The 21,447-nt window shown below is 46.2% G+C and overlaps 1 protein-coding gene across 1 annotated transcript; it reads right to left on the bottom strand.

The window, feature by feature from the left end:
• Positions 1-1,315: 1,315 nt before the first annotated feature.
• LOC125428642 (zinc finger protein 268-like) lies at positions 1,316-5,791 on the bottom strand. Its single transcript, XM_048489106.1, has one exon. It carries the CDS (start codon positions 5,659-5,661, stop codon positions 3,616-3,618), a length of 2,046 nt encoding a protein of 681 aa, XP_048345063.1. The 5' UTR covers positions 5,662-5,791; the 3' UTR covers positions 1,316-3,615.
• Between the last annotated feature and the right edge of the window lie 15,656 nt (positions 5,792-21,447).

Below are 21,447 nucleotides of genomic sequence, written 5' to 3'. Positions count from 1 at the left end.
TGGGACATCCAGCTGACGGCAAACAGAGTTATATCCATCCAAGCTCACTGACCTGCATGTCCAGGCTAGCCTGACCTTGCGAGAGCTCAAAAGATAAGCAGGGTTGGCCCTAGTTAGTTATTGGAATCAGAGACCGGAGGGTTTAGCTGTTGTTTAGATTTATTCCCCAACTTTTACAACAGGGCAGGCTATAATAAAAGCCATAACAAAATCTCAGTGGCAACAGAACTATAAAACCAGTCCTAAAACTGTAAAACATTCTAGACTAAAACTCCCACCCCCAAAAGTGGCCGGAGTGTGCAGGACACTTCAAGCCCACCGCCATCCCAGTGGGGGGGAGGGGATCAGCCAAACACCTGTGTGAAGAGGTTGGTCTTTGCCAGGAGTCAAAACTCCAGAGGAGGCCTCTAGTGAGAAAGCATTCCACAGTGCAAAGGTCACTGTTGAGAAGGCCTCCACCCCTCTCGCCTTTGGGAGCAGCAGTGGCGTAGTGGCTAAGAGCAGGTGCACTCTGATCTGGAGGAACCGGGTTTGATTCCCAGCTCTGCCGCTTGAGTTGTGGAGGCGTATCTGGGGAATTCAGATTAGCCTGTGCACTCCCACACACGCCAGCTGGGTGACCTGGGGCTAGTCACAGTTCTTCTGAGCTCTCTCAGCCCCACCCACCTCACAGGGTGTTTGTTGTGAGGGGGGAAGGGAAAGGAGATTGTAAGCCCCTTTGAGTCTCCTACAGGGGAGAAAGGGGGGATATAAACCCAAACTCTCTTCTTCTTCTTCTTTGAAGGGCTGCTCCTCAGAGGCAGGAAATGGCAAACCATCCCTGTTTGGCTCATTCCGCACATGCAGAATAATGCACTTTCAAACTGCTTTCAATGCTCTTTGAAGCTGTGCAGAATGGCAAAATCCACTTGCAAACAGTTGTGAAAGTGGTTTGAAAACGCATTATTTTGCATGTGCGGAAGGGGCCTTTGTCTCAGGCCATGAAAACCTTGTGGGACTGCCATACGTTGGCTGTGACTCGATGGCACTTTGCATCACCAATCTGAAGGTGAATGGGCCAAGCTAGCTCAGTCATGTCAGATCCCAGAAGCTAAGCATAGCCAGCCATGGCTAGTACTTGGATGACAGACCACCCAGGAAGTCTACTACCAAGACCACTGGTATGAATAAGCTTCGAGGAGTGTAACTCAGGCACTGTTAAGTCACCCCAAACTATTTCTGAGCCCCCAAAGCAGTTGCCAACTGATTAAATATACTGCTTTTCTTCTAGGGCAGTGGTGGCTGTATCCCACTGCACCAAACACGAGACGTCATCTGAACAACAGTAACGGTATAATTTCAGATCAGGGCAGAAATAAAAACAGGAAGGAAAGGAATATACTAATGTCCATATAAAAGAAAATCATTACAGTATTTGGCCCAGGTCTGAAAACAAAGGAACCTCAGTGTAACGAAAACATGATAGATTTCTTTCAAGAAACAGAGGTAACAACATTCTGGCCCCATAACAGAGTTCATAGGAAACAGGAAGCAGCGGTCAGACGGAGTGTATCCAAGAAGCTGAAGTGAGCGGACTGGAAATGTAAACACAACCCTTTTCCAATTGATATTCAATATATTATGTTAGGGGGAGGGAGATGCCTTTGGCCCTAATGCCCCGATGCTTCCAAAAGACATAGTATATGGAGGCAGATGAAAGTCAAATGGATCATGCTCTGGTTCTAGAGCTAGAGAAGAATGTTGACCTTCAGTGTCAGTGCACTTTGCATTTTGGTCCAGGGGGCCTTTGGAGACAAGCAAATTATTCCAGTTGCCGAGTTGAAGGATGAAGCCCTGGACCAGTTGGAGATATGACAGTTTCACTCCCCATCTATGAGCAGTTGCCAAGTACGCAAAACCTCAGCCTCTCAGAGTTATCTTCAGTTCATGGCAGGAAAGTATGTGGTCTTCCCAGATTTTTTAAAAAATTCACAGTTAGATGCAGTGTGGTATTTATAGCCCAGATGATATCCACTTGATGGACTGTTTTCAAAAAACAAAAACTGTACTTTTGTGAACTTATTGGGGTGGGGGACATTTTGATGCTAGCTGAAACCATGCTGGGTGTAGGGGTGGAACTTACAAACCGGTCACTGGCTCTTTATTGAATGGTGTGCTTGTGACATCACACCCAGGAATGTTTCTAATCCTTTTGCTGACCTGGCTATTTTGAAAAACACAGCCTTACCTTTTTATTCTTCCATGAGGCTTTAGGCTCATATATTTCAAACCTGACAAAATGTGAAAAAAATAATATCTGCAATAATCCCTGCACAATTAGTTCCCCCAAGGAATGAGGAATCGTTTCGTTAAGCCATCTGTGAGCTCAACAGGATTAATCACATCCCTTCTTGATTTTTAGGGGATGCTTGTGACAGCTGTATGAACCCTCTTATTGGTACCCAACGCAATCCCCATGTGGACAGAAACAACAAAACAAGTTGCAAACGAGCGTCCAGATTAATCTGCTTGCTCGCTGAAGAATTCTTAAGATTGAGAAAGTATCCGTGGAAATGGAAAGATCTTTGTGTTCATCCCCACATCTGGAAATACAGGAAATAGATTTGCAATGCTGCTTCAATCTTTTGGGCACAGTGGTAGCCAATCAGCCTATCTGTGATTTGATTCTGGTGATATTTTATGAGCCGCAGGGGATACAAGTGTAGCTATATTGACGGAAAGCCAATCAAATACTGTATACCACCATTTTTTAAAATGGTCATTCAGCAGATTAAACGGGACTTTATGAATTCCTTCAAAGCCTGCCATTGGTCAGTTGACATTTGTTTTCTCTTCAGATGGGTATCAGTTCATTTGATACACCCAGGGGTTCTCCTTGACTCAGATTCTCTGCCAGCTAATGGACTCAACACTGGAATGGATTCACTTGGGGAGTGTAAGATTCTACACTTGGAGAATTTATATGGCTTTGCTGATGTGTTCCCCCTCCCCTCCCCCAACCCCCCTCCCCTTCTACATATCCTTTTCAATTCTCCTGGACAGTTTTGCTAAGATTCTGGTTCTTCACAGGTCATCCTCATCAGGTCTCCCCAAGAACAGAACAGCCAAGTTCTCTTGCAATTTAAAGGACTAAGTGAGTTTGACCTGGATTTTTTTTTTACAAAGGTCAGGGAGTCCCATGTGATCCAATCTGACCTACTGCTGTTAAGAAACTTTCTTGGGCTCAAGTCCCTTCTTTCAGTCAGAGCTGGGGCAGGGGTGCAGTGAGTCAGCCGAAACACTCTTTAGCTTTCCTTGGGGGATGCTTGTGACAGATTGAGGATGCACTGCTGGTTCAAAGTTTACACAGTAGGTTTGACACACAGAGAGACAAGTGAGGCAGCTTCTGAGGAAAGCTTCCCTAGAGCCTCAGCATTTTATCTGGTGCTGCCACCCCCAGGTTCTCAGAGGAACAGCAGAGCTTGAGTTTACGGCTAACGTTTTCTGCACGCTGAGCAGCAGCGCGGGGCTGGCCATGTTTTTATTTTTGTAACAGCAAAGAAAATTGGATTGGTGGTAAAAGTCATGTGTTCGGATGGCTTCCCTGCAATGTAAGAAGCATGCAGCCCCTTCCCTCTACGTGTGGATTCTCTGATGCTTAACAAGGTTCTCTTCTGAGCTGAATACTTTCCCGCAGTCCAAGCATTTATGCGGATTCCCCCCAGCGTGAATGCGCTGATGCCTGATCAGGTTGGAACTCTGGCTGAAGCCCTTCCCACAGTCCAAGCATTTGAAGGGTCTCTCCCCCGTGTGGCTTCTCTGATGGATCACAAGCTGTGATTTGGCAATAAAGGATTTCTCGCAGTCTGAGCATTTGAACAGGTTCCCATTTGTGTGGGTTCTCTGGTGCTTTTGAAGGTTGATTCTGGAATTGAAACTCTCCCCGCAGGTAGGACATCGGAACGGCTTCACTCCTCTGTGGGTTCTCTGATGAGTGTTCAAATGAGAACTTTGGCTAAAGGATTTCCCACAAGCCAAACACTTGTAAGGTCTTTCACCTGTGTGGGTCCTCTGGTGGATAATCAAGTATGATTTGTAAATGAAGGACTTTCCGCAGTCTAAGCATTTATTGTGCGGCTTCTTGACCGTGCCGATTCTCTTGCGGGCCAACAGCTGAGAGCTCACTCTAAAACCTTTGCCACGTTCAGGACGCTGGAATTGCTTTTCCCTCATGTGGATTCTTTTGTGGACATTCAGGTGGGAACTCTGGCTGAAGCTTTTACCACAGGCCAGGCACTTGAACGGCTTCTCACCAGTGTGCATCCGCTCATGGATAACCAGGTAGGACTTGAAGACGAATGTTTTGTTACAGTACGAGCATTTGTGAGGTTTCTTGTCTTCGTGGACTCTCCGATGAGCAAGGAGGCGGGAGCTGACTCGGAAGCTTTTCCCACACTCTTGGCACTGGAATGGCTTTTTTCCTGTGTGGGTTCTCTGATGGGCCTTCAGATGCGATTGCTGCGTGAAGCTTTTACCACAGATCAGACATTTGTACGGCCTCTCTCCCGTATGGATTCTCTGGTGGACAATGAGGGATGATTTGGTAAAGAAGGCTTTCCCACAGTACGAACACTTATGTGGTCTTTTTGTTGCGTGTATTTTTTTGTGAGCAGTGAGATGTGCGTGCACTCGAAAACTTTTCCCACAGTCACAGCATATGTACAGGTCCTCTCTGGTGTGGATTCTCTGGTGCTTGATAAGGTTTGTGCTTGAACTGAAGCCTTTCCCACACTCTGGACACTGGAATGGCTTCACACCTGTGTGGGTTCGTTTATGAACATTCAGGTGTGAACTCTGGCAAAAGCTTTTCCCACAAACTAAGCATTTAAATGGTCTCTCGCCAGTGTGGATCCTCTGATGGATGATGAGGTATGATTTGGCCAAGAAGGATTTCCCACAGTATGAACACTTATGTGGTTTCTTTGTTGCGTGGCTCCTCTTATGCGCGATAAGGTGAGCATTCACCCGGAAGGTTTTCCCACACTCTGAGCATTTATATGGGCTTTCTCCCATATGCATTCTCCGGTGCTGGATGAGGTTTAGGCTGGAATGGAAACTCTCTCCGCAGTCAGCACACTGGAGTGACTTTGTTCTTTTGTGGATTTTTTGATGGACAGTAAGGTGTATATTCTGGATGAAGCATTTCCCACACTCCAGGCACTTGTACGGTCTCTCCCCAGTGTGGATGCGCCGGTGGATAATCAGCTGAGATTCTGCGAGGAAACATTTCCCACAGTCCGGACATTTATGAGATTTCTTGGGGTGGATTCTCTTGTGGGCAATGAAGTGGGAGCGTGCTTTGAAGCTCTTCCCACATGCAGTGCATTTATACAGGGTCCCCTTCTTGTGGATGCTCTGATGTTTGACCAAGTTGGTACTGGAGCAGAAGCTTTTCCCGCAGTCCGAACACCAGAATGGCTTCACTCGCTGTGGGATCTCCCTCTGGATTGGACTGTAGAGGTTTGAACTCTGGCGGCTAAGGTTTTTCTGGCCACAAGCTAGGTGCATTTCTGTGATAAAGCGCCCTCTCCCCAGTGTGGGTTCTCTGGTGAATGATAAGGTGTGCTTTAGCGATAAAGGATTTCCCACAGTCTGTACACCTATGTGGCTTCCTTCCTCCATGGCTGTTGGAAATATAGTGAGAGATCACCTTGAAGTTGCTCCCTCCATTGGAGCATTTCAACGGCTTCTCCTCTGGGGAGCTCCTGTCCTGTTGAATCAGGTCCGGGTTCTGATTAAAGTGCAAGTCGTCCACTTTGTGGGACTCTTTCCTCGTGGAGATTTTCTTTTGTCCCTCCACCACTTCAAGGGGCTCATCACCCTCCCAAAGGACAGAGGTTTCTGCTTTCTCTAAGAGGTCATTTTCACTCTTCTGCTCGGCTTGGCACCAGCCCTCTGAACCAGCTTCCTGATCTTGAAAGTGGGAAGCCTCCCTTTCTGTTCTCCTCCCCTGTGCGGCCTGGTTCCGATGGCCTTGACTTGGACTTTCCAATGGGTACGCTTCGTCGTCGTCAGTGCTTAGGTAGCAATCACCTGCAGGAAGAAAGAGGGCAAGTTAAGAGGGCTTGCTTCTCACGTTTGTTACCCAAGCACCTGCTTTGCGTGCACGGCGCCACCCACTGGTTATCTCCAGTATCACAGGTTGGGACAGATTTCTCTCTTCTTTGGACTCTGGAGAACCCCTGATAGTCACAGCAGACAACACTTGACTTACTTGGTCCAAGGTCTAACTCAAGGGTCCCCAATAAAAGTGGATTGAGCCAGGGAGGGACTCCTACCCAGCAGTGCTTCTGATTGGTCACTGTAGAGCCGTCACCACAGAGTGGGTTTTATTCCCTCACACACTTCACTCACATCCTCTACTGTTGAACCACAACCCCCCTCCCTAATTCAGCCCGCCTTCTGTGGAGTAAGATCCTTGGTCTCACTCATCCTTTCATCTGGAGACGTCGGGGATTGAACCTCGGAGCTCCTGTATGCCAAGATGCTGCTTTATCACTGACACTTGTCTTGGAGAACTCAGTGCTAGGAATCCTTACCCACTGAACTGGAATCTCCGTCATCAGCCTTCTGAGTGGCCGGTCTGAAATCCTGCCTCCGCTCACAATGGGACGGAGGCTCCCCTTCCTCTGGAAAATCCAGAGCCACCTCTTCCATCGGTGCCAGATCCTGAAAGAAATGTGAAGATACCATTCAAAAGGAGCACAGGCAAGGTTGGTGGCCCTCGAGCCCACTCAAACATGGCAAACGAGGTGGAGTTTTTTTTCATGAGAAGTGTCCACAAGTGTCCCTCAATCTTTCCACCCCTTTATCCATTTTTATCCTCCCCTTCCCCCGAGGAGCTCAGGAAAGCATGCATAATTGTCCCCTCCCCAACAGTATCCTCACAACAATCTTGCAAGGTATGCTAAGCTGAGAGAGAATGAATGGCCTCCAAGATCTCCCAGTGGGCGTCAATGGCAGCGTGGGGATTTGAATCCAGGTTGTTCAGGCTGAACAACGTAACCACTACATCTTACCACAAGTTTGCTACACTGAAACTGAGTGTTCCTTGGTCCTAGAAGTCTTTCAACTAATTCTGCTATTTTGGGATTTTTCGGTTTAGAAAAGAGAGGACGAGGGAGGATATGATAGAGGTTTATAACATTAAGCACAGGACAGAGAGCACGGACAAGAAAGCTTTTTCTCCCTCTCCAAAATACTAGAACTCAGAGCATCCAATGAAACTGATGGGCAGTAGATTCAGAACAAACAGAAAGAAATATTTCTTTACAAATGGTCTGGAGTCTGTGTATCTTGGGGGACGTCTCTCCCAGTATAACTTTCACAAATAGCTGTGTTCAGTGAGTGAAAATCCCCTGGTGATCCCTGGCCTGATAGATATCCGGTTAGCCTCAACCAGGGCTAGGGCCTTTTTTGTCCTGGCCCCAATCTGGTGGAATGCTGTCCAGTGAGACTCAGGCCCTGTGGGATCCAATACGGTTCCACAAGGCCTGCAAGACAGAGCTGTCCCACCAGGGATAATACGGTTGAGGCTACTACAATTTCCCATCATCCAACCTTCCTCTTTTTTTGTGCTTTCCACCCTTTTGTCTTTCCTCCTGTCTAGTGTTATTTTAGCTGCCACAGTGTAGAGAAAGTATCTGTATTAGCCTAACCGCAGCCATTTTGTATTAGCTTCACCGCAGCCATTTTGTTGTGAACTTTGTAACAGCTTAATCACAGCCACAGCCCTTCTGTTGTAAGTTTTCCATGAAACAGTTCTTGAAAATAATTGCCTATCTTTGGCTTCCCACCAGCTCTCCCATCCTGGTACCGAGTAGCGGTTAATTGGCCCAGCTGCGTAAAGTTTTGCTAACGGTTGAAACTTCAATAAACCTTCAGCCACAACACCTGATAAGAACAAGGACTCAGACCAACTGCCTTAATTAATTGGCATCAATTTGTGATTGGTTCACTGAGATCACCTGATATGTAATTTCTCTATATTTGCTTTTCAATATTGTAATAGAGGTACCCTTTTTTCTTGCCTTTTCCTGCCTGTAACTACTGATACTATACAATGCTACCTCATGCTGGCTAGAGTCTGTCTTTTGGACTATAAGACCTGCTTGCCTTTTGTTATGACTACTAAGCAATCATGGATAAGTTTTATATTTTGATTTTAGTTGGTTCAATAGTTTTGTCTCTGTTTGCCTTTATCCAACTGATTGTATGCATAGTATGCCGGCTGACTATAGTTTGTTGAATGACACTGAGTTCAATAAACTTCAGAAATATGTTTTAAAAGAGCAACTTTTTCTCTGAGTCGTGTATACATTCAAAATCCTGACCCACGTTTAAGGAGAGTAGATAACTCTTCTTCTACACCAGGGGTAGGGAACCTGCGGCTCGAGAGCCACATGCGGCTCTTCTGCCCTTGCACTGCGGCTCCACGATCCGAGCCGCCAGCCCCATCCTTGCCCGCCCTGCAGGCAGCAGGGCAAGCGCACCAATTGCCCGCGGCCGGCTGGGCCGCACCACGGGCTTCCCCTCTCGCCTGCCCTGTTCAAGCGGGGCGGGTGCTTTCCCGGCGGCCGGTGAGGCCGAGCCACCAGCTACATCCTTGCCTGTCCTGCAGGCAGCAGGGCGAGCGCACCAATTGCCCGCAGCTGGCTGGGCCGTGCTGCGATCTTCCCCTCTCGCCCACCACGTACAAGCAGGGCGGGCGCTTTCCCGGCGGTTGGTGAGGCCGAGCCTCTGGCTTCATCCTTGCCCGCCCTGCAGGCAGCAGGGTGGGCACACCAATTGCCCGGCTTCCCCTCTCGCCCGCCCCGTTGGAGCAGCGAGGCCAAGTCGCTGGCCCCATCCTTGCCCGCCCTGCAGGCAGCAGGGCAGACGCATCCATGCACTTCTCAGAATGAGCGGAGTAAAAGGTAAAAAACCCCAATATATATAGTGTTATCTTTATTTTAAATGTCAAAAATTATTTGCGGCTCCAAGTGTTTTCTTTTCCCATGGAAAACAGGTCCAAATGGCTCTTTGAGTGTTAAAGGTTCCCTACCCCTGTTCTACACACAGGATTTAGGTTTCTAATGTATTTTATAGTATTTGCTGCTGAACGTTGTAAGCTGCCCTGAGCCCGCAAGAGGCTAACAAAACAAATAAAATAAATACAATAAAATACACAGCAAGCAAATAAAATGTGGAAGTCACGACAGAGGATGTAATGATGGCCACAAGTGCGAACAACTGTAAAGGGGAGTTAGACAGATTCATGGAAGACACATCCGTCAATGGCTACCAGTCATGGAAACTCTGTGTTCAGAGGTAGTTAAACTCTGAATACCAGCACCAGAAGGCCACATCTGGGAATGGCCTCAGCCTTTCTGCTCTGTTGTTGGACTTCCAGAGGAACTGTTTCGCTACTGTGAGAGACAGGATGCTGATCTACCAGGGCTCTCCTGATGTTCTTACCTTGCAACATCCAAATCCAACCCCTTTATGAACTGGAGTTTTTTTTCCCCCTCAGCAGCCAGAATTCTTATCTGCACGTCAATTTTGGTCAAGAAGCGTGGGTAGGAGAAAACACCCTAGTTCTAATTTGCCACAAAAGCAGGAGGCCTTTAGCTGGAGTCCATGCCCAAAGAGAGAAAATAAGAACGAGTGCTTGGGAGCCCAAGAGTAAATGGGGGTTCATGTACATCAGGAAAAAAACTCCTTTGCTTCTAGGACTGGTGAGGAGCTTACAGACTGGAGGAAACCTAGCCATAGCCAACCCTCAGTTATGAAACATCTGTGTGCCCTTTCCCCTCTCAAATGGCGTCCTCCGAGGCAGCACAAATTGAAACATTTCAACACTGAAGCAGCTCTTAAAATAATTCAATTAAAAATCCAAAATAGCTCTTGAAATAATTCAGTTAAAACACACGAACACATGGGTATTTCCTGCATTTCTCTCCATTCCTGCAGCTCCTTCCAACACACAGAAAAATTATTTTCACTATGTGAAATCTATGCAGAGGAATATCCATGTGGTTTGGACAAGGGAGAAACAGACAAGTAGCTGAAATGGTGCTCCCATCTTAGTGGAGCTGAGATTGAGGAAATCGGTAGGAGAAACCATTTCATCCCTTTTGTTGGTCTCTCTTGGGAACCACCCCCCCTACTGGATTGTGTGGAAAGTGTTGCCAGTTTCAGCTGACTCACGACAACCTTGCAGAGTTTTCAAGACCACACACAGGTGGCCTGGCACTGCCTGGACTTCCATGGTGGTCTATCTAAGTGCTAATGAGGGTCAACCCTGCTTCGCTTCCGAGTTCTGACCAGATGGGGCTGGCCCAGACCACCTAGGATAGGGTGGATTTTTCTTAGCTGAAAAAAAATGGGCTGGAGAGAGTCTCATCAGGAATTGATTCAGATTAGAGGTGTGATTGGGGGAGTGTGGGTCCTGACTGCAAGAAAAGCTAAAGAAGCTCAGGTCTCACCTGGATGTCCCAATTCTCGTCTACTCGCTGCCTCTGCAAGAAATCCTCGGCCAGGCCCACCGCCTGGGAGCAGGTCTCTGGGCCTTGTTCCCGAACCCAGTTCTGCATGTCCTGTGGCAGGATGGCCAGGAATTGCTCCTGGATCAGCAACTCCAGGATTTGCTCCTTTGTGTGCCGGTCTACTTTCAGCCATTGATGACAAAGCTTCTGGAGTTGGCTGTAAACACCTCTTGGGCCCTTGGCCTCATGGTAGCAGAAACGCCGGAAATTCTGCCGCTGCCTCTCCCGGCTGAGGGCGTCCCCTCGCAAGATGGCCGCCTTCACCTTGTCGTAGTCAACCCGGTCCCGGATATCCAGGCTGCTGAAAATCTGTTCTGCTTCACCACCCAGGGCAGGCAGGAGGCGGGCCATCCAGTCTTCCCTGGGCCACTTGCAGGCCTCAGCCACCTGCTCGAATGAGGCCAGGAAGGTCTTTGTGTTGTCCCAGGGAGTGGGTTCTTCGAGCAGCTGTGAAGTCTCCCATTCTGCCTGAGGTTGTTCCAGTGTCTTTAGAAACTCCTGCATTTGGACTTCCCAAAGCTGAAGAAGCCCATCACCCGCCTCCTGTTCTCCCAGGGGTTTGTGTAAGAATTCCAGGATTCTCCCAGATGGCCCAATCAGAGGAGTTTCCCCTGAACCATAGCCTGATACAGAATCAGACAGATCTTCTTCCTCTATTTTGATCCGCCGATGGAGCCCCTGCTCTAGTTCCGCATGGAATCGCAGGCCAAAGCCAGACTGTGCTCCATCCCTGGCAGCCATTTTGTTTCGGGCCAAGATCAGCCTCATTCAAAGTTAATTCTGAGTCTTTGCTCACAGACTTTTGACTATCCCAGGAAATGTCAGGGCCAATATCCGGCCTCTGACCTATTCTAATGCCTCCAAAATTCTGATGGGTCTCTCTCCATGGACAACAAATGCTTTTAGGACATTTGCTCCAACACAGTTAGGTAAAAAATGGTTTTGTGGAAAATTCTCTCTGTGGAAAGAGACAAACAGGAGTTTATTTAATTTAGCTTGGAATTATTAACCATTTCCTAATAATATAGAAAAAACACAAGGATAAGGTGGAAGAAAATAAAATAAGCTCTAACCTGGATGGCCCAAGGTAACCCAGTCTCATCAGATCTTGGAAGGTAAGGAGGGTAGGCCCTGGTTAGTATGCGGATGTGAAAACTACCAAGTAACTTCAAGATTGCTAAGCAGAGACATGCTATGGCAAGCCACCACTGTTAGTCTCTTCCCTTGAAACCCCTCCATAGTCACCACATGTCAGTTGTGACCAGACAGCACTGTACACACAGATAAGAACATGTTGTACGACAGTGGTTCCCAACCTGGGGCACGCATAGCCCCAGGGGTACACACCAGAGTGTTTGGGAGTATGTGAAAAAAAATTAAACAATGGGTTTGCTAATATCGGGATACAATTTTAGGGAAATGGGCTGCCAAGGGGTATGCAAGTGAAAAAAAAAAGGTTGAGAACCAGTGTTCTAAGGCATTCCAAGTGCCTGGTGGTGGTGGTGGGGGGCGGAGTAGAGCAGGGGTCCCCAAACTACGGCCCGGGGGCCAAATGTGGCCCCCTGAAGGCATTTATCCGGCCCGCCAGGCATGGCAGCGATGGCTCCATTCACGTGCAGTGGGGGCTCGAGGGAGAGGAGGAATTGGCCCCTCTGGCACAAGGGGCTCGCCCGCCCCACCACCAGCACGAAGGATCGGGGGAGCGAAGAGGGCGATTCCTCTTCAGTCGGCGGAGAGGGAAGCAAAGCGGGTGTGGATTTCCTGTCCCTGGATGCCCAGGACAGCCCTGAGGCTCGGGGTGGGGGAATGAGAACAAACGTGCTTTTGAGAGGACAGGTGACTGTTGAGCCCCAGTCGGGGCAGGCTTTCTATCTCAAGGCTGGGGCAACAGATGTCGCGCTCCCCAAAACACACAGTCACCCACGACTGCTTGAGCGAACAGGGCACTGAATCCACCTGGATTTCCCAGCCCCGCGGCGCTTCCCGAGAACTGGCAGGGTCTCACCATCTGCTTCTGCAGGGCTCACATGGGAGGGTTTCCCACTGGGTTGTTGTGCTTGCAGTCGCTCGTCTGCCTTCAGGCCCCCCACAACCTGTGAATGGGGCCACACACCTCTCCTCAGTGCCCCTGCAAACAAGGCCAGCGGAAAGCAAGCAGGGCGATCCCCACCCTCCATCCTGCGGGACCGGCTGGTAGGCAGCGAACGGGTCTCCGTGGCTTTGACTGTTGGGTATGCTGGAGGGAAAACAGAGCCCTGGAGATACCCGTGGCCTTCGGGGTCTGCCAGATCGGTTCCCTTGGGCTCCTGGAGTTGCTGCTTTCTAAATATTGCTGATCACAGGCAGGAGACATATTTGTGGATATTACCTCTATGTAAGAGTAGCCAACCTCTAAGGGAGGCCTAGAGATGTCCCAGAATTACAGCTGACCTCCAGGTGACAGAGATCAATTCCTAGAGAAAATGACTACTTTGGACGGTGGGCTCCCCACCCCAAACCCTGCCTTTCTCAGATTGCACCCCCGAATCTCCATGAATTTTCTGACCCAGAGTTGGAAACCTTACATGTGGCAACGCCTGCTCCGCCCTTCCCTCTCGGCTACTCCATGTGTTGCTCTCAGGCTTTCTGTTCCGCCCCACTCCCATTGGCATCAGCCAGGCTGGTGAATCGCTCGCTGGCTGCTAGGGAGGAAAGAACCCAGGAAGATACCTGATCCTGGGTTAGATGGAATGCTTCATTGGGAAAGTTCTGCTTTTTTTTTTTTTTACAGGGGAAGGTATTTCACAGCCTCCCCAACAATATTTGGAGCCCACCCTGTACTTGACATACTTTGGTCACTGTTCTAAAAATAGACCATGACAGAAAGGCTGAAAGGTGAAATCAAACATTTTACAATCATTTGTGCATAGGAGTTTGTTCATAGTTTTTTTTAGTCCGGCCCTCCAACAATCTGAGGGACAGTGAACTGGCCCCCTGTTTAAAAAGTTTGGGGACTCCTGGAGTAGAGTATAGATATCTAAACTGATTAATGAGAGAAGCTGAGGCAGGGAATTCTTAGACACACACATATACATATAAAATCAAACTTTCAAACAGATCCCAAGCAGAAGTGAAGAACTCAGCGTGGTGTAGTGGTTAAGAGGAGTGGACTCTAATCTGGAGTACCAGGTTTAATTTCCCACTCCTCCTCATGAGCAGCTGTTATTTGGTGAACAAGATTTGTTTCCCCACTCCTACATTCCTGCTGGGTGACCTTGGGCTTGTCACGGTTCATTCAGAACTCCCTCAGTCCCATCTACTTCACAAGGAGTCTGTTGCAAGGAGAGGAAGGGAAAGGAGTTTGTAAGCTGCACTGAGTCTCCTTGCAAGAGGGAAAGGTGGGGTATAAATCCAAACTCCTCCTCTTCATCATCCATTCAGTTTCTCCCAAGAATTTTTATGGGATTGGAAACTCATCCCAGCTAACAATTCATCCAGACTCCAAAAAGGGCAGAGGAGCAGAGTAATGAGGAAGCCCTCTTTTGACAGCCTCTCAATCTCCCGCCATCTATGCAGCAATATGACCTGAAGAAGAGGGAAGGGGAGAGCTGGCACAAGTACCCCTGATGGGTTGCAGACTCAGTTCCAACAGGGCTTGGGGTGATCTAATTCCTGCAGCCTTGATATTCCCACCTTTAAAATGGGAATAGCTCAAAGATTAAATAAACTAAGGCTTATTCCGTACCGCATATTTATCACGAGTTGCAATCATTATAAATGAACTCATGTTCCCTGTTTATAAATGGACAATGAATTCATTTATAATGATTGCAACTCGTTATAAATATGCTGTGCGGAATCCACCTAAGTGATGTTTTTTTAACCCCACTCAAATCTTTTAAAATCCTTTCTGCTTGATTAAAACACACATTGCAATCTTAAACGTGGCAGCTCTGGGGCAAAAATGTGGCAGCCACGCAGCAGGAACTCCCAATTGCATCAGGGCATTCCCCCTGCCAACAGAGGAGCAATTTTCCTGTGCAAAATCAGTCTTAGCTTCCAAGATGTGATGAGACTGGGCTAGCCTGGGACATCCAGGTCACGGCACATTGAACATACATTATTTATTTTATTTTATTTATTTATTCGATTTGGTAAACCACCCTACCCCAAAAGGGCTCATTAATTTTCAACATGCTGATGAAATACAACCCCATCTTTAGATCATTTCAAGTATAAGTCTGGCCTGTTTGATATTAACATTTTGGCAGGTGGCTTGTAAGAAAAACTAAAAGCCACAAAGCAATTTAAAAATTCTTTTCTAAAAACCATTAATACCTATCTCTCTTCCAGAATTGAGGCCCGTTTTCCATTTTTAAATGCCATTATGATTGTTAGGCAAATAAAGAAAAAAATTCACACCAAATTCACACCAAAATTCACACCAACTGCTTTTTCAAACAATAAAAAGGATGCAACGGCTGGTTATGGGGAATCAGTTGGGATCTATTGGATGAAATTAAATGGAAGAAATCAGTCACAGCCTCAATATTGGGAAAGCCAGCTAAGAGGATATGTAACTAATATGTCAGTTGTATGTGTTTTGTTTCTGATACAATAGTATGTATTTCATACATGCGGTTTTTTAAAAAAAGACTAAGCATAATAAACAGCAGCCAAAAATGTCCCAATTTTTTAAAAGAAAACCCTACATTTTTAAACATTCGTACTTTGTAAAAACATTCAGAAAAACACTACAGAGGTAGGAAGTCAATCTGTGTTCATCCTGGCAGCTTCACACTAGCAAGTCTAAACATCATTTAATCAATGTCTATTTTGACATTCACTTTTAAAAAAATAATTTCTAGCCTTTCACTGGCCAAAGAGCATAAGAAACAACAAAGCAGGCCCATTTCTATTTCTCTGGCTCCGGAGACTCCAAAGACACCAGAATGTGGATGACTCTTTTTCCAAAATTGGCCAGGCTTCCCCAAACAGCTTCACAGAAATGTCCAGAAATATATTTTCCTGTCTTTGGGGTGGGGGGAAAGTATTGCTACTGTGGGGTTTGCATAAACTGAACTTTCCAGCAATGCCCGATTCCCAAATTCCCACTGCATCCTGCAGCTTTTTCACACCAAACACTGCATCTTTGCACAGAAAGCCTCAACCAGGCAAATCTGGCATTATTTCTTGCACGATGTCTTTCCTATAGGATGAGCCCAGCATCCTGTTTCCAATGCTAAAGAGCACATTTTCACTCTCCCAAGGAGTTCAAGAGCAGCACAGATTAATTCGTCCCTCCTCCTTTACCTATGTGAGGTAGGAAGGATACATTGGCCCAAGGTCAGCCAGTGTGGTTCATGTGGGTGTAAGGTTTGAACCTGGGTCCCCCAGTTAGTGCGACAAAGTAAGATCTACACCGCGCCAGGTACCAAGGCAGCAGCCCTTCTCTGATCTTTGAATCTCTTTCCCAGAACTTGGGGGTGGGTGGTGGGGTGCTGCTTATTTCCTGGCAGAGGGCCTGTGTCTTTAAGAAGATGCACGACAGGCAGAAATCCAGCCGGTGCAGAGGCAGGGATAAAGGAAAGCTTTCCTTCCGGATCCCAAAGGCACAAATGTCCCAGGAAAGGGGCAAGTGTGCCCTGTCTATGCTTCTCCCTTGCAATACTCACCATTCTCATTGAATCTCCCACATACCAGAAGCACTTTTCTGCTTTTACCCTCTTGCCTTCATCCCCCCGCCATTTATCTGCTGCAAAAGGAAATTCAAGCAGGAAGGAACTTTGACTTTTTTTTCCCTGCATCACAAAGACGCACACCCCTTTCATCTTCCTCACCTCTCTAGGAATGGCTGCTCTTTGTCCTTAACCCATAGGGAGCCGCGTCGCAGATGCGAATTACAGGGAATTTTGCTCGGAGGGGAAGACAGGATCGCACGGGGAATAAAGGTCCTAGCTGGAAGTCTCTTTCCATATACAGAGATTTAAAAAAAGAAACGAAAAGGCATTTTTAAATGGGGGGAAATTTAATGGGGGGAATTCCTGGAAAGTCACTGGCCATACACAGCAGGGAGGGCGCCAGGCAAAGTATGCAGCTGCCAATCTCCAGGTGACGCCTGGCTGGAGTCCTCTTGGAATCACAACCGATTTCCAGATTACAGAGATATGTTCCCTTGGAGAACATGGCTGCTTTGGAGGCTGGACTCAATGCATTATACCAAATCCAGGTTGGGAAATTCCTGGAGTTTTGGTATATCTACAGAAAATGGAGCCTGGGCAAGAACTGATTTTGCCCACCAGTGCTACTGCTTTGTGAACTAAACTGCCCCGGGGAGCTCTGCCAAATGCTTTTCTGAAATGGTGATATTAAAACCAGAGGAAAACCAACCTCAAATCTCTGTGCACCAAGCTAAAAATTAGGATTACTCCTGCACAACATAAAACCCGATGGCCAGTTTGCATCTCCCTAAAGCAGCATGGTGCAGTGGTTAAGGGCAGTAGACTGTAATCTGGAGGAGCGGTTTGATTCCCCACTTCTCCACATGAAGCCTGCTGGTGGACCTTGGACAAGTCACAGTTCTCTCAGGGAACTACCTCACAAGGCGTCTGCTGTGGGCAGGGAAAGAGTTGTAAACTGCTTTGAGACTCCTTGTGGTAGAGAAAAGTGGCGTATACATCCAAACCTCTTCTTCTGTGGGTCTGTGACTGCCTTGGGCTGCCATCTCAAGTCTGAGAAGTTCCTGGAGACTAGGGCTCATTCCGCACACGCAGAATAATGCACTTTCAAGCTGCTTTCAGGGCTCTTTGAAGCTGTGCGGAATGGCAAAAACAGTTGTGAAAGCAGCTTGAAAGTGCATTATTTTGCATGTGCGGAATGAGCCTAGAGCATGGTGCTTGGGAAGGGCATGGTTTGGGGAGGGAAACAACCTCACCAAGGTACAATGCCATAGAGTCCATCTTCCAAAGCAGTCATTTTCTCCAGGGAAACTTAATTTCTGCAGTATGGAGATTTTGTGGTTGCTATTCTGTTAAGGGCATGATGAATTAAAAGTGACATGTAATCCAGAAAAACAAATGAATGCACTGGGAGACTCCTGTGTATCTCTTCACACCTTTATCCAAAGCATTCCAGGTGATGGCTCTTGTGCTTCCCAGATGGGGAGGGGAAGAAAGCTGCTGTTTACCTGAGACCCTGCCTTCTCTAGAGAGGCAAAGACCAAAGTAATTACATCAGTGCGTACATATACTCACAAAATGAGTACTATTTAAACCAATAATATATTAGAATACAATTCTATCTTTGTTTTTTTTCAGTAACATCTCAAAATATTGTCAATATAATTCAACAGGTAAACATATAGGCTATAAAACCTCCGGATTTGGTTTTTATTTCGATTATTCTTTTTCAAGCCATTCCGGAGGTTTTATAGCCTATATGTTTACCTGTTGAATTATATTGACAATATTTTGAGATGTTACTGAAAAAAAGTACAAAGGTTTACAGTAGTGGAAACAGTATCTACTGGGGATTCCACAACTGACATTAAAAGAAAGCTGAGGCAAAGAGAAACAAGACTGATTTTTGAGTTAAGAACAACAACTCCAGGAGGACTCAATTCAACAATTGACTACTCAGCATTCCTGTGACCACAGTTGAAAACAATTAACTAAGGAACTATTTACGGTAGTTTGGGCAGTTTGCTCCCTCTGTGTTCTCATAATAGATCTTGATTTGGGGTTTAATATACACGGACTTGGGAAAAGACAATGTGGAATTAGCTTTTCTTCTGCTTGCCACTGATGTGACAGCTTGCCGCTATCGAGTCCGCACCTGGGCTGGCATCCAGACGACAGCGGAAATTGAAGGCGAAATGTTATGGTGACCCCAAGACCCTCCCGTACTTCTTGGTCCAGGTGGAAACATATATGCAAAGTAATGCAGAGCAGTATGAGCAAGAAATGGACCGGATTCATAATGTTGGAGTGTTACTAGAGGGAGAGGCAATTGCCTGGTACGTGGGGCTGTTCCGGGGTCACGCTCCCGAACTACAATCGTTCCACTGATTCATGACGGAGGTTCGAGGACCCCTTCTTAGGGGAGAAAGCGAAACGGCAGCTCCAGTTATCAAGCAGGGAGCCCGTTCGGTGGTTGAGTTCCACCTTCCCAAGCATCCGTTTCCTCCAGGGTAACTGATCTCTGCCTGTAGCCCATGCCAATTTCATTTCCATTGGAAGGTTTGGCGTTTAGGATCTAGAGAGCAGAAGCTCACTGGGCTTGAGCAGTTGCTAAGTTTGCTCAGCTGTTACCTCCTGCAAGAGCCCCTCTCAGTCAATCTAGGTGGTGACACTAAGATGGGATAGAGACATGTTGATGTTAAGGATATGTAATAGAGGCCTTTATTGTGGGACCCTAGATCACCTGAAGTTGAACTAACTTTTTTGTAATGGTTGTATTGGGGTGAAATTTAGAATTGTTTAATTTTCTAGCTTTTTATTGATTGTTAGAAGCTAATGAAGCCTTATAATTTGCAAATGTTTCCTGTCTCTGTGTAGTAATCCTTAGAGAACTGATAGTTTCATTGATTCACTGAAGTCAGAAAAAAATGTTCTTTGTCGAAGGCTTTCACGGCCGGATTCAACTGGTTCTGGTGGGTTTTCCGGGCTATGGGGCCGCGGTCTGGTGGATCTTGTTCCTAATGTTTCGCCTGCATCTGTGGCTGGCATCTTCAGAGGTGTATCACAGAGAAAAGTCTGTTTCTTGAATCCGGCTGTGAAAGCCTTCGAAAATTATGGTGTTTGCCAAATCATGGAAGAAACAATCCTGGAAAGTAACAGCAAAAAAAACCAGAACAAGATAAGAAATGTAAATACTTAGGGATGTTGTTTACTTACAATCTCTCTTGGTTAGCCCATTTCAAAACAGCATCATTAAAAGCTACCTCAACTGCACATGCTTTAGTAAAAAGAAATTATGCTAGTGGACATCAATATATCCCAGCAGTAATTATGGCATTTGATACAAAAGTAGTTTCTCAGCTATTCTATGGTTCCCCAGTTCTCTCTTCAGCTAAAAACACCATTCTACAATCTAAATTCTTGCACAGGATTATGGGTTTTCCAAACTGCATGTCTTACGCAGCCTTATGCATGAAATTAGCCCTATGCTCTCTAACTACCTTGGCTTGAATTTGAGCGATAATATACTGGCTAAAAATCCACCATCATTCCAAGCCGGGAAGTTTTACACAATTGCTGTTGTCTGAATTTAACACCTCCAACTGGCATGGGAAAATTGTTGATAAAATCATAGAAATGGATAAATCTATGGACAACATATTAATGTTAAATTATTTAGAAGCTAAAAAATTGATAAAAGACAAATTCTTAGAATGGGATTGATATGTACACATATATAGTTCACAGTGTTTTAAGCCATATATATATATATAGTAGCCTGCACAAAAGGGTGGAGCATGTTATATAAAATCATCTTAGCTAACATCCCTGCAGAGGCTTGGAATTGAAGTTGCTGAAAATCAGGTAAACACAAGGAATGTGAAGGGGTGCCAAGGAGCAGCCTGACACTAGCTCTAAGTTGAAAGGAACGGGGCCTCTCAGTAGAGATTAGCTAGCAAGATGTTCACAAAATAGATAAGAGTTAGCAGAAGACTTGATTGCTATAGAAACTGTGTACATGAGGTGTTTTTTAGACTCAAGTTACATTAAAAATATGAGATGGAAAGGTGTGGTAAGAGGTGGGATAAGATGACCAGGTCTGTACGTTTACTTGACTCAACCCAATGAGCAAGAAACGGGGAGGTATGTTTTTGTAACTATAAATTATGTTACACAAGCAACAGCCCCTTTGAACCTCCTCCCTGTTGCTAACAGAGGAGAGTTCCCTCTTCTGCGCAGAATTGAAACAATAAACTCTGAACACTGAAGAAGCTTATGGATGGTTATTTGTGAGTAACCGGACAGAGTTTTAGCTCTGAACACAGGGCTCTGCCCTGTGCCTAACAGGATTATCAAAGATCTTCAATAGCAGCAAATTCAATTTGCTCACCTGTAAATCAACTTCTAGTTGGAGAAAAAGGTTGCATGTCCCATTATCTGCTCTACATGACTAATCCTAAATTAAGACTTGCATTTTCTTTAGCAAGATTTAATATTCTACCTTCTCCTGAACTTAAGGGCAGGTTTCAAAAAATACCAAGGAGTGAAAGATTATGCCTTTGCAATAGTGCACAAGTTGAAACACTAGATCACACTATGTTTCATTGTCCTAATAGGGCATTCTTAAGGCATAAGCATTGAGCATTGCACACATTTTCTATTGTTATTATTATTATTATTTATTATACTTCATAGACAGCTCAACCCCCGGAGGGGGTTCTGAGCGGTGTACAGGGTCCATAAACAAGGCTGATAAAACAATACCATATATACTCACATATAAGTCAAATTTTTCAGCACATTTTTTGTGCTGAAAAAGCCCCCCTCGACTTATACGCGAGTCAGGTGTATTAAAAAAATATTTTAGGGTTTTTACTTTGTCAGCCACCAGGGGGCGCAGTTTTTAGGCTAGTGCAGGGGTAGGGAACCTTTAACACTCAAAGAGCCATTTGGACCCGTTTTCCATGGGAAAAGAAAACACTTGGAGCCGCAAATAATTTTTGACATTTAAAATAAAGATAACACTGTATATATTGGGTTTTTTTACCTTTTACTCCGCTCATTCTGAGAAGCGCATGGATGCGTCTACCCTGCTGCCTGCAGGGCGGGCAAGGATGGGGCCAGCAGCTTGGCTCGTGGAGCCGCAGTGCAAGGGCAGAAGAGCCGCATGCAGCTCTCGAGCCGCAGGTTCCCTACCCCTGGGCTAGTGGCACCATAATTTCAGG

Source organism: Sphaerodactylus townsendi, linkage group LG03 (assembly GCF_021028975.2).
Source record: "Sphaerodactylus townsendi isolate TG3544 linkage group LG03, MPM_Stown_v2.3, whole genome shotgun sequence".
NCBI lineage: Eukaryota > Metazoa > Chordata > Lepidosauria > Squamata > Sphaerodactylidae > Sphaerodactylus > Sphaerodactylus townsendi.
The sequence above is the reverse complement of the archived record's forward strand: the minus strand, read 5'-3'. Positions and strand labels throughout refer to the sequence as shown.